The 14,208-nt window shown below is 39.8% G+C and overlaps 1 protein-coding gene across 1 annotated transcript in view; it reads left to right on the forward strand.

Annotated features, from left to right (window-relative positions):
• The window catches only part of arhgef4 (Rho guanine nucleotide exchange factor (GEF) 4), a 104,277-nt gene that overhangs the window by 34,306 nt on the left and 55,763 nt on the right, over positions 1-14,208 (forward strand). The window contains exon 3 of the mRNA XM_041967773.1: positions 5,817-10,121. Coding sequence (XP_041823707.1) covers positions 5,817-10,121 — 4,305 coding nt within the window. The remainder of the gene's footprint in view (positions 1-5,816; positions 10,122-14,208) is intronic.

Raw genomic sequence — 14,208 nt, forward strand, 5'->3', positions numbered from 1 at the left:
AGTTCCACCGTCTTTAGGTTTGGATCAGCATGAGGAAGGATGCTGGATAGATCTTAGTCTATTACACACACATTAAAAGTAAAATCAGGCAGTTTTTTTATGGCTGGTGTCTAATTTAAGACCTAGTTGGGGTAAAGTAAAGAGTTGATCACAGCTGATGAAGCAGAGTGAGTGATAATGTCTCTTTGAGAGAAAATAAAGAGCCTTGTTCCTTTATGTGGGACTATGTGTGTGTGTTCATTCATACACTGTGTGAGCTGGTACAATGTGTGTATGTATGAACACGACTGAACCCTGCGAGGACAATAACCGGCTGTCAATGGGGCTCTGACACACGAACGTGGCTGCAGCACCCACGTCTGCATTCCCTCCATGTTGGGTGTAGGTGGCATCTCCAGGCTGTCAGCAGGAAATGCTCAAGACATGTCAAGAGAATAGTTTAGAAAGAAAAAGAAGAGCATAAATATGAGCACGGAGGAGAGTGGAAGATGGAAACCAAAGTCAAAGACAGGTATCCTGTGTGTGTTTGTGGTTTTAGGATAAAGAGGGTGTATTTATTGCATGTTTTGTGCCTTTTGCTTCCATTTCTTTTCCTAGATAATTGCAAACAGATCATTAACCTGCCCTTCTCTTTTCTGACTGACTAGTCTTTGTTGCTTCATTGGTTGGTCAGAGTCACGGATGAGGTGTGATGGTGGATTTTTAGCCACATTTTACCTGCCATATTCACATGTGAATGCTGCAAAATGTGAATTTCATTAATTAAATAAATAAAAAAAACATAAAATAGAGTCAAATGACCTCATGATGCTAGCTGCTGTCTTACATGGGGATGGTGAAATAATAGTTGTCTGTAATATGGACTAAAGAACAAGGACTGCTTCTTTCAAAGTGCATAATGATGAAGTTGTCTCACCCTACAGCCAGTGGGCCAATAATGATTGTAAAGATTGCACCTCCTCTGCATTTAATGGGAATTCCCTTCCTGAAGCAGCAGAAGTTGAGCGATAATTCAGATAACATTACTTTCTATTTCATTTAAATATTGTTGAGTACTCTTATCTTAATATTTATACTATTTTTTTTCTTTGCAGCGTTGTCTGATAAATAATTCATTTTAAAAAAGTAAAATTAGAGAAATTAACCAAATACTTATGCGTTCTGAACAGCTGCACTGCTGATAATAAATCCTCATATTCTCATTCTTTAATGTTATTATCTTCCTCCTCCCACACCTTTGGTACAGATAGGTGGAGTAATAGGAGCTAAGGTTTTGGACAGTAAGAATAGGGAGCTAATGTGTTACATGCACTGATAGTTTCTAAGAGGACGATCGTAGAGTCTGCCAGTATGGAGTGCTGAATGTCCAGTTGCCTCTTACAGACAACGTTTATGATCGAGGTGACCACTAGAGGGCCTCATGAGTCTGATATTTGACCAGATAACATAAACAGGACAGGCTTGTTGTCTCGTCTCCTCATAGCATCAAACTGATGGTGTTCAGTCACAGGACAGCTGCTAAAAATCTGTTTGCTCATGTCTGATATGCACACATGCAGATTTCTTTAGTTTGTAGTCCAGGTGTTTCTCACATGGCAGGAACCTAAACCTCCTTTAAACTCTACATGACGTCTTCATTATGGAACAAAAAACAAGTTCCTACAATGTCAAGCCACTTTTAATTTTTGTATTTTATTTATTTGTGTTTCTTTTTATTTTGTTTTATTAAAGTACATTGTTTTTAAATCTGCATAAGTTTTAATTATCTTGGCATGAAAAACGCTTCATAAATAACATTAGATTTGATTTCTAGTGAAACATGTTTTAGGGTTGGCAAGTCGTAGCTGTGGTTAAGGTAAAGGTGTGAGTGTCATGGATCTGTGAGAATGTGTGTGTGCGCACCTGTTTGTGTGATTGAGGGCAGACCCGGTTTTAGACCGACGCCTCCAGGTAAGATTTTCTCTTGGGGCTATCCCTACTTTGCAGGGAAGTTTGAAATGAAGTTTTTAAATTATAACTGTATTACACTCACCAGTCACTTTATCAGGTCCACCCTCTAGTACCCGGTTAGACCCCTTTTTATTTCAAAACTGCCTAAATTCTTGGTGTGATAGATGGAATGAGGTGGTGGAAACCTTCCCCTGAGGTTTTGCTCCATATTGACATGACAACATCACACCATTGCTGCAGATTTGTTGGCTGCATCCATGATGAGAATCTCCTTGAAATACTTTTCCATTTTTGTAAAGTACTTTGTATTTTAGCAGTATAATGTAGGGCTGGGCAATATATCGAGATTTTCAAATATATCGAGACTTTATCAGACGCAATATAGAAGGAAGAAATATCATTTATATTGAGATAGCTTGTTTTGAGTTAAAAACATCTTTTTATTTGCATTTTGCACAGCTGTATTTTTTTTTATGGTCATTGAAAATTATTTTAAATTTATTTTGTTTTAGGAGCATTTAATTTAATATAAAGGTACTTTAATTTAATTCAGCTGTTTTAATGCACATGTGCTGCTGATCCTTAATAAAGTATATTTAGCACTGAAGGCTGTAAATTAGAACTGTCTCTTTGGTTACTTGACAAAAAAAAATGTATATCGAGATTCAGGTAAAAAATATCGAGATATAAGATTTTGTTCATATCGCCCAGCCCTAGTATAATGACATAAAGGAACGTTGCTGCAGGGTTTTTTGTCAGGCAAATCCACTGACACTGACTTTCACTGACATGGTTTATCCATTGGTGTGGGGGCCCCTGGGCTGAGTCACACAGATACCGATTGACTTAACATGATCCATCTATGGGACTATAGTGTATAGATTGTATTACATACACATTGAGTCAGCTCTTTGTGTGTGTGTGTGTGTGTGCGTGTGTGTGTGTGTGTGCGTAGTGTGTGTGTTTTTCCTATATGATGAGGATAAAAATGTGACTACACGTCAACTTATAAGGACTTCTTGTCTATGTCGGGACAGTATTTTGTCCTCATGAGTTTTAGAGTCAGAGTTAAAAAGTAGTTTATGTTTAGGATTATGTATTCAGTTATGATGGTTAGGGTTAGGCTGAGGGGCTATTGGATGCATTAGTCAATAAAGCATTCCCATGGTCAAAACAAATCAGACATAGACGGATGCATATAATAAGTGCATCTGTTTAGCTCGCATCTGCCACAGATCTATAGGCAGTTTCATGTTGGCTGCAAATTTTCATTTAGTTTTGTCAGATCTAAATCGTCTAAATCATCATTTAATTTTAGTTGTAAATTTATCTGAAACATGAGTTTTATTTAAATTAAGTAATTTAAATAAAATAATAATACAGTGAATCAGATTAAACTCTGTTAGTTCTCATCCAGTTACAGCTTTATCATGACAACTCCCAAAAATTTGGGACAATTTGTAAAATGTAGATAACAACAGAATTAATTGATTTGATAATCTCATTAATTCACATTTTATTCCAAACAGAACATAAACAAAATAGCAGATGTTAAAGCTGACATTTCACCATTTCATGGAAAATGTTAGCTCATTTTCAGTTTTGGTCAGTATCATGACTGGGTAATAAAGGAGCATTTCAGAGAGGCAGAGCCTCTCAGATGTACAGGATGGACAGAGGTTCATCAATCTGAGACAAACTGGGTGTAAAATTTGTGGAATAATTTCCGAAAAATGTTTCTCAGTATAAAATATGAAGACTTTGATGATCCAGTTATCTACAGTGTGCGCCAAAAAATTTAGGAGAGAATGAGTAGGAATCTCTGTGCTCTGGGAACAAGGCTGAAGGTCAAACTTGATGCTGGTGCTCTTTGGTTCCTAAGGCAAACCAGATATGATGCTCTGCTGGAAATCTCTGCATAAACTCAGCAAGACTTCCAGAAATCACTGGATAAAAATAGAGAATTTGTACTGAAAAAGTTACAATCTTGGTATGAAAAAAAACTGAAACTCATGCATACCTGTTAATGGCAAAGTTAAAGTAATAACCTCTATTTTCCTGCTCAGGGAGTGGTTGGTCCTGTGAGTAGCATCGCTGCTAGGTGGGATAATACCCTGGACCACATGCATGCTTGGAGGAGCTGGTGTGGCATCTCAGTCAGCTTCTTCACTATCTACTAGAAAAGCAGCACCGCTAAGCCTTTAAGCTTCTTTCAAATACTGAACTCCAATTAATTAGAAACAAAAAAAAGAAAAGAAAAGAAAAACAGCAGCCACTCTGTGAATGAAACATGTCTTGATCATCCAAAAGGTGGTTGAGGATGAACAAATTAAGTTTTGGGGGTGGTGGTTGTGTTTTTCTGCCTTTTGTTCATGAGAATGTTAAGTTCAACTTTAAAATAATGGAAACCTTAAAATCAGTGACCATACAAACAAATAGATAGGAACAGAAATATTACCTTGCAGCCCTTCTCCTTTAGTTTACAGGTTGTGATAATGAGTTTTGATCAGACAGAAAAATGTTGTTTTGGGGACAACTAGTCTATAGTTGTCCATGACTTGTTATGCACGCTGCACTGCCTGAAGTTGCAGCTCTGTATTTATAGCAGGGCTTCTTAGTGTCTTTCCTCGTTATGCAGAGATCCCCGTGAACATGCTGTCTTGAGGCTGTATTAAGCCGTACCTGTTCAAGACCACATCTTTAACATCCAGTGAAACCGGAGATTCTGCCTCTTTCTGTCTGTACAATTATTCCGCTGCAAGGTTTTTCATAAAGGAGCCACTGCAGGTTCAAAAACAAAGGGGTGGATCTGTAATTTAAGACTTCTAGCTCTCGGCAAGGGCTGGCGATCAGAGGATAAACACAGAGATAAGGGAAGAGGAGTGCAGGAGAAAGCTATTGGCATGTAGTGCTTGGAGAGCGGAGAAGCTGAGAGTGAGCGTGACACCATGGGAGCAGTGCTGAGCTGGTTTTCTGCTTACATTTCTGCTCTTATGTTGAACAGAGCTGATGCATTGAAGCTCTGGAGAGTGAGTATAAAGTCCCACTGTGGGATTTTGTAAAATTATTTCTCTTTGTTTGTGTATGTACATGAGCTTTAAATGGCCAAGGACTTGTCTCCTGATATAAGAAACAATTCTTGAAAAATATTTTGGATTCTTTCTCTTGAGAAATAGTTTAATAATGTGTGTGTTTGTCGTTTGGGTGGTGAATTTGGTTATGTTTGAGTGAAAAGATTAGGTTTTATCAATAAAATTTGCCACAGACATGATGATTGTAGTCCCTCTCTCACAACTGAAGGGGGGACGTTGACAGCACCTTCTTGATTCTTGGCTGATTCGTTAACCTGGCTATGTTCTTTGAGGTTGTATAGTTTGGACAAAGTGACCAACAACATTTTTGAATTGAGGATGTAGGTTTGGATGCATCTTACTTGTTACAGTGATGATAACACAAAAAAATCACAAGCTGATTTAAGCACTTTAATGTAAACTGAGATTCTTTCTATCCAATGTTTACTTATCAACTAACTTGCTTTATTTTATCTTTGACACATTTTAAATTGCAGCTTGAGTCTTAAATGATTGTATCCTTAATTTGAGTTATTTATTGCACATTTTTGTGCCGTTCACAAATGAATTCATGTATAAGGATGCTCTGTACACATATGATATACAGTATGTGCAGTTTTTAAGCTTACTGATGAGGAGTCCATCATTGTAAAGGCACGGAAAATAATTTAGGCTACAGCTACAACATGTGATTCCTATTTTTACTTTTTTGTGTCTTTTGGTTTTTGCTTATTTTAGACCTTTATATGCATTGTTCATAAACTGATTTTTATCTTCACCTCTTCTTCTCCACAGACTGAGGAAGCCCTTGAAGAGTCCCCTTACCTCTCTGAAGGATTAGACTCAGAGGTGGGGGATTTTGCTGCTAACTCCCTGGAGTGGTGTGAGAGAAGCATAGAGAGGGGTGAGACATCTGATGAGTATTTTGACTCCCGTTCGAGGCATTCCCGTTCTGACACCCTGTCAGATTTGAGTCCAGACGGAGAGGACTCTGTGGATGCTCTGCTGGGACCCAAGGACGCCTACGTTGGCTGGAAAGAAACTGGGAGCAGCTTCTGTTCCGGGCACACAACAACTCGACGAAGGGAGTCTGTCTCAGCCAAGGATGGGCACAGAGAAGCAGAAGAGACTTGCACCAGACGGTCCAGCTGTTGCAGAAGGAAAAGCCCAGAAAACCACATGGACCCTGTTGTTTCCTTGAAGCCCAGAACCAGGAATCTGTGCTCAGCTGAAATCCTACCCAGTGCACAAGAGCAGTCTAATTCACAAGAAGCTTTTACAGAAACTCAAGCCAACGGCAGCACAGAGTCAATTAGTTTACACAAAAAAAGCCAACAGTACACAGAAACCTTTGATGCAGCGATAAACACTCTACCAGACACTCAAGGAGTGAAGGTGCAGCATGAAGAAAGCTGTCCCAGTCAACAGAAGGAAGCCACAGCAACAGAAAAGTGTGTTATACATATAAATACAGCAGAGGACAAAGTTTTGGAGGCACAGCAACAACAAAACACACATAAACACAAAACATGGCCACTTAACAGACACACAGATAAAAGTAAAAAGGAAAGAGATGAATGCGAAAGCTGTAATGTTAAAGATAAGAATGTACAGACCTTTGAACGGCTCGACTCGGTTTTCCACAGTTCCCGTGGTGACAAACACAGAAAACATTTGGAGAGTTTAGTAAATGAAGACATAGATCCATGTGGGAATGTGAGGACATGTCACAGAATTAATCACAAAACTGTGAGGAAATTCAAAAACAGCGTGCATGAAGCTGTTACGAATGCCCCTGATGTGATAAACTGTGACACAGACTGCCAGTTCATTACGGAAACTGCAAACATCCCACAAGTACTCAGCACAACGACAGAAAATACATCGCAGAACACAAAGTCAGAGTATGCTGTTGTACTGCTGAATGAGGTGGGAAACTGCTCACAAGCTCTGTGTGAAGAAAGTCCAAACAGATTATCAGAGATCCTTCCTCTGGTAACAAACTCTGAGGATAAGTTATGGGTGTCAGGTGTCTGCTTCCAGAAGGAGCAATATGGTTGTACTACAGCAGAAGCAGCTGAAACACCTGGGACTCTGAATGAAGTATGTTCTCCCATCACATTTTCCACAGAGACAACAAACAATTTTCCTTTGTGTGCGACTGATTTAACTGCTGCACCAGGACTTTGTAAACCTGCTTCTCCTGTTCTGTCAGGAGACGCGGACAGGGGGGAGCTCGCTGAGAGGCAAGCGGCTCAAAATCAGCCTCAAAGCACAAGGTCACAATCCTGGTTTGCTCCAGGTCAGACCCAAGATTTAAACCCTAATCACCTGGATCTCAGTGGTGCTTTGCCAGAAAAAGACACTCAAAGGACGTTCCTTTTTTCAGAGAGGTCTGGATCTGTAGAATCAGGGCTGAACTCAGCTGAGTTCCAGTCTGATTCTGGTAAAAGGTCTGAGGAATGTCTCCCCCATCACCCTCTCTCTGACAGCCAAGAAGTAGAGGATTCCTCCCAGAGGAGGGTAGGTTCACCCTGCTCTCTTCTCCGTCCTAAAGAGGGAAGGAAGAGGGAGGACGGTTATGTTTATCTTGACCAGGAACAAGTTGTGGAAACAGTAAGTAAAGAGGATCTTTTGGAGTCAGAACTTGGCTCAGCAGCGCTCTTGAAGAGCAGTGGGTTGAGAGTTTTCAAAACAATTACCAATGATCCCCATGCCAATTTTACTCCACTCCCGCATAGTAATAGAGAGGGAGTCTCAACACAACATGTTACTATTGAGTCCACACAAGATAAACATGTAGAATATCCAGGCATAGATCAACAAACAAGCATACAAACACCTGTCAGCTCAGTTATTGGTCTTTGTAAGCACAATGAGCTGGAGGTCAAGATACCTGCAACCCTCTGTAGCTTAAAGTCCTCTCTTTCTGTATCAGACTCCAACAATAACACCAGTGCAACTGTAAAGGGGGTATTAAGAGAGGAGGGCGTTGATTGTTTCTCAAAAGAAGCCCAGATCAATAGCAAAAGTAATGGGAAAATAATTTACCCCCTGATTGAGCCTACAAAAGGTGGGACCTTTTTGGAAGATGTGGTCAAGCCCCAGGAAGAGTCTGAGGTTGTCCTGTCTACTGTTGACCACAGACCGTGCTGGGATAATCAGGACTTGGAAACTAAGATAGGAGATAACCTCGGTCATGTATGCACAGCTCCTCCAGACAAACTACAAAAGCTGAAGGAAGAGAGGCACATAGAGGCCAGTATAGTTGTAGAACGTCCAGACAGTCACAACTTAGAAAGCAATGAAAGCCTCAGGGCCTTAGTGTCAAGTTCAAATTCAAATTGTGAATTTAAAGAAAAGAATAATTATTTCAACCAGCTGGGGGATCGTAGCTTACTTAACCAAACTGTTAGCTTATCAAAATCATCAGAGGACTGTACAATTGAGTACAGAGAGACTGCACAGGTAAGCTCGCCAGTCCCACAAGAAGTGAAGTTAGTGAGGAATTCATGCCCTGATATCACCTGCAAACTGCTTCCTGGTAATAGTTTTCTCCCAATACCAGAGGCTGATTGCTCAATAGAGAAAAGTATGTCAACAAAGAATGATTTAAATATAGATAAAAAAGAACAACATGATACCATAAGGCCTTCTGAGGACATTAAGGATATCATTAAACTTTCAGGGGCCATCTCCAGCACCAAACTTCCACACCACCAGACTCTGGAGTCTGAGATGAACCCAGTAATTCCTGTTCCACACAGTGGTGGTGAAAATCTTGAAAAAATAACCAAAAGAGCCAAATCAAAAGCCAGCCAGATAGGAGACAAAGCTTCAAAGTTATCTGTGTTAGCTAAAATGCCTTCATTTAAAAGGATAAAAGGCTCAAAAGCAGACAAAAATGAGGGGATACCTTTGACTTCGTCAGATGTAGGAAGCGAGGGGTTTCTGTCTGAGCAAGGCCTGAAGTGGGACCACTCAGATGATGAGGTCTTTGTCACTCAGATAGGGCACCAAACATTTTCCTCAGGGCATAACGAGATAGACAAAGAGGATAGTGGCTTCTTTCCTTCTTCTCCCAACACATGCCATATCCGTGAGGTAGTAAACCAAGGAAATAAAAGTGAGGATGAGGCAGGACCAAGTTCAGACCACCTCTTGTTGCAGATCCAGTCACCAAATGGGCAGAGCTACAAGAAGAGCAAGAGCAATGATAGTTTAAATATCTACATGCGGTTTGCACAAGCGCACAAGTCCCTCTCCAGCCTGTTTGAGTCCCTTTCAATGGACAAGGAGAATGATGAGCAGGCCTCTGTGAACACTGCTGTGGATTCTGGGAAAGCTAAACAATCCTGGAAGAAGCTAAGGAAAACCATGGAGGCTGAGCAGCTGAAGAGAACCTTTTCTGCACCAGAGGGTGAAGGTAGCAAAATAGCTTCTGAGCTTTACCATCAAGACTTTACCTCTTCCCTACTTATGGACAGACTTACCAGCCCAGGATCACCATCCTTCCTCAGAGCCCTTCGCCACACTGATCCTATCTCCAAGCGGGGATTTCCACAAAGGAGTGGGAGTGAAAACCACAAAGGATGCAAATCTGAGGGGCCAAGAAGAAGATGTTCTCCTAATAGTCTATCGACTGCGCTGTTTCTGTCCAGCCAACCTCCGATTTCAGATGACTCCTCTGTCCAACATCCCAATAACACAATTCCCATTTCACCTGTGAGTCCCTGCTCATCCAGAGGTAGTCATCAGCATTTGCCATCTTTGTCCCGATGTCACACGCTGTCCAGTGACGACTTTCCTGGTCCACCTCTCCGGCCTATGAGCCCCAAACCTAACAGCCCGAGACCCACAGCTCAACGCAAAACGTTTCGCTATCCACACCCAACAAGGGCCAGTTCTCTCTCTTCTATGCTTCGGAGCCAGTCAGTCAGTGTGGAAGGATTGACGACCCCCCCTGAAAGACCTAAGACCCTAAAACCATCTGCTAGCCCCCTGGGTGTCTGTTTCAGTCCTCTGGATGCAGCAAAGAGCAGAATAGACAGTCACTCGCACATCTGCCTCTATGAAACTGGCTCCATCAATGAACTGGAGGTAAGAAAAAAACGTTTGCAAGAAAAGATTTTTTCTAAATGACATGTATAGAATTTCTTGGTAAATAAAACCATAATCCTGCAATCCCAATTCCAAAAAAGTTTAGACACTGCGTAAAATGTGAATAAGAACAGAATGCTATGGTTTGCAAATATAAACCCATATTTTCTTCCCAGAAGATAAACAGCAAATCAGATGTTGAAACGGAGACATTTTACTATTTCATGGAAAATATGAGCTAATTTTAAATGAACATTGATTTCTGGAAGTGAATTTAAGTCCATGCAGGGATTTTCAGTAGAAAATCATGTCTGGTTTTAATTCAGTCTCCTGAGGATCCCAATATCATCAGCATCCAACCTTGTCCCATGCGCACAGAGATTCCTCCTGATTCTCTTAATCTTTTGATGATATTGTACACTGTAGATGGTGGGATCTTCAAAGTCTTCCCAATTTTAGGTTGAGGAACATTTTACTGAAATAGTTCCACAATGTTTGGACCCAGTTTGTCTCAGACTGGTAAACCTCTGTCCATCTTTCCACCTGAAAGACTCTCCCTCTCTCAAATGCTCCTTTTCTACCTAGCCATGTTACTGACCTGTGGCCTATTAATCTAATTAGATAACAAATGCTCCTCCAGTTGTTTCAGATTTGTACCAATAACTTTTCCAGCCTTTTGTTGCCACTGTTCCAACTTTTTATAGATGTGTTGCTGTAATCAAATTCACCATTAGCTCGTATTTTTATTCTTCTTTTAATTAATTCCTGTATTTTACCCAGCCTAGTTAAACCAGGAGCAGCCGTCTGCCATGTTCTTGTACCTGGGGAGCAGTTGGGGGTCAAGGGCCTTGCTAAGGAGCTTGACCCTGGGTCATCCAGGCCCAAGTTCACCTCTCTAATCATGAGGCCAGGAGTGGTCAACTCTGATCCTTGAGAACCGCAGTCCTGCAGGTTTTAGATGCTTCCTTGCTCATACACACCTAATTCAATTTAAATGGATTCAGCAGCTTATCAAATTCTTCTCAGTGACTCATTAATTGGAATCAGGTGTGTTGAAACAAGGAAACATCTAAACCTTGCAGGACTCCAGGACTGGAGATGCCCACCACTGCACCAGGCCTACACAATATTTCTCAGTTTAAACGTTTGATATGTTGTTTGTCTTCTGTTGGGAATAAAATATCGGTTGATGAGATTTGGAAATTATTGCATTCTATTTTTTGTTTTACATTTTCCACAGATTCCCAGCTTTTTAGGAATTATGTTTGTAAAATATTCTCAGATGTTTTGCAAGGATCACATTCAGTGCTCTACTGTGTTTATATGCCACAAACACACTTCATTTGTGTTCTGAAAAACATGTAGCTTAAACAAGTCTTGTTAAAGCTTCATTCAAAATGACAGGGATAAGTGTTTGAGCCCTGCCTTCAGTTAACTTACACTCAGAGAAAATAATTGAATGAATCTAATGGTACCTCAATACTAACTAGTGTGTTTCAATAAGGACTTTCACTCCTTCTCAGCTCTCTGTATGTTTAATTACCATTCTTTGTTTAAGCTGGCTACCCTGCCTACCTCCCCGCCAGTTCCTACACTAGTTCTGTTATAAACAGCCAGATCAGGATATCTTCAGCACTAGCACCCCCCTCTGGCTTCCTCCCACAACAACAAAAATAGCCCTGTTCTAGCAAGCTGCGACATTATTTTGTTGTCTCTAAGTTACACATCTATTTACTATAAATCCCCCCTTTGAGCCTCACATACAGTAAGTTAATAATTTAATCAGAACAGCTTTTATGGACATTTACATCTTAGGGTTTTAGGGAGAGATTCTAGCGTAAATTATGTGAGCATCCTTGTCTGCATTTACATGTACAACTAATCTGTGATTTAGAATTGATGGTTTGAAAATAAATGTACCTAGACTATGTACTGCAGAGCTGCATGAGCTACAGAAAAACTAAACTGACATAAAATTACTGTGTGAAAAGGAGTTATATTGTTTTGTCAGCTCTATTGGAATTAGAAATCTGTGTATAAAAGAAATTAAATGGAATGCAATTATTTGCTGGACATTTAAAGCCTATATTTTTAATTAAAATAGTACAAATAGCTGATAGAGAAACTGAGAAATGTAATTTCATGAAAACTATACACTCATTGAACAAATGATAGCTGGCAAAACTGAGACAAGAAAATCTTCAGTTTTAACATTAATCACTTCTTTTAACAACACTGAGTGTTTAGAAAGGTAATAAAATAAAATTAATTAAATAAATAATAATCAGAAAAATACACTGCTTGGCCAAAAATAAAATTGCCACCAAAAAAAAAAAAAAAAAAGGGTCACACTCTAATATTTGGTTGGACCTCCTTTTGCTTTGGTTCCAGCAGCATTCGCTGTGTCATTGTTTCTAGAAGCTTCTGCAATGACACGTCATTTATTTCCATCCAGAGTTGCATTCATTTTTCACCAAGATCTTGTATTGATGATGGAGAGTCCGACCACTGTGAAAAGTGGGGTTCAGGTCTGGACTCAGACAGAAGACATCATTTTTACACATGGCCAGGCCATGTGTAAAAATGATGTCTTCTGTTCCCTGAACCAGTTTTTCACAATCTGAGCCCCCATCAGTCCTGGTGCTGTCATCTTGTAATTTGGCCGTGCCATCAGGGAAGATGGAATAACCTGCTCATTTAAAATATTCATGTACCAGTTGACCTCATTCTCTTAATTAAATAAAATGAATGTTGCTGAACATAGACTTGAACCTAGACCTGACCAACTGCAGTGACCCCTGATCATAGACTGCCTCCACAGGCTTGTACAGTAACACTAGGCCTGATGGCTGCATCACTTCATCTGCCTCTCTTCTTACCTTGATGCTCCATCATTCTGGAACAGGGTAAATCTGGACTCATCAGACCACATGACCTTCTTCCACTGAGTCCAGTCTTTATGCTCCCTAAGAAACTAAAGCCTTTTTCTCCAGTTAGCCTCACTGATTAGTGGTTTTCTTATGCTATACAACTGTTCAATCCCAATCCCTTGAGTTCCTTCGCATTGTTCATGTGGAAATGTTCTTACTTCACTATTAAACATAGTCCTGAGTTTTACTGCTGTTTAAATGATCACCGATCACCATCACTCAGGATGTTTTTCTGACCATATTTCTTCCTGGAAGATGATGGTTCCCCACCATCCTTCCATTTTTAAATAATGTGTTAGACAGTTCTGAACCCAGTTTTAGTAGTTTCTGCCTCTCCTTAGATTTTTTCACTGCTTGATGCCAGTGAGCTGACCCTTTGTAAACAGACTAACATCTTTTCCACAACCACATGATGTGTTTTTCCACATGGCTATTTAAGGAATCAGAAGTTGCTCATTGCATCAGGTGGGGTTAAATAACAGCTGAAATAAAATCACTATGCAGTAATTATCCAATAGGAGGCTCCGACCCATTAGCTTTGTTAAATCTAGATGGCTGTTTTTTTTTTGTTTTTTTTTGTTTTGGCCAGATAGTGTATTTTGAGGTCAAAGTTGTAAAATCTTACCGGCATTAATTTGTTCGTTCATTTATTCATTCAGTTATTTTAAGGCTTACATCCATTCCTAAGTACTTTCAAATTGTAGTATTAGACCAAAAATCTAACTCTGGTTCAAACCAATACTGAAAGAGTGGCTGACTGAACACCATCAATAACAACTATGAGAGGTCAGAGAGGAAAGAGATGTCATAAGAATCAGGATGCAGGGAGACCCCTCTAAAAATAATTAAGTTAATAATTTAGAAGAGGCCTAAAGTGACCAGAGCTTGGTGATGTCCTCCAGAATATTGCTGAGAGTGGGTATTGCCTTCCAGTAATACTCATAAATATGTAACTACTAATACAAAGATCCAGAAAAACAGTTTTAGTTTTCGTTTAGTTTTTCATAAAATATATATATATATAAATATATAATTTGGGTATATTTATTTATGCAGACCCTTTAACGCTCATACCAAAAACTAATGGACAAAAAAAAAATCTTTTTTTAATCTGAAGTCTTTATTTGGCCCTTTAAATTAAAAACAAAATTAACAAA

This window comes from Melanotaenia boesemani, chromosome 18 (assembly GCF_017639745.1).
Source record: "Melanotaenia boesemani isolate fMelBoe1 chromosome 18, fMelBoe1.pri, whole genome shotgun sequence".
In the NCBI taxonomy this organism is placed as follows: Eukaryota; Metazoa; Chordata; class Actinopteri; order Atheriniformes; family Melanotaeniidae; genus Melanotaenia; species Melanotaenia boesemani.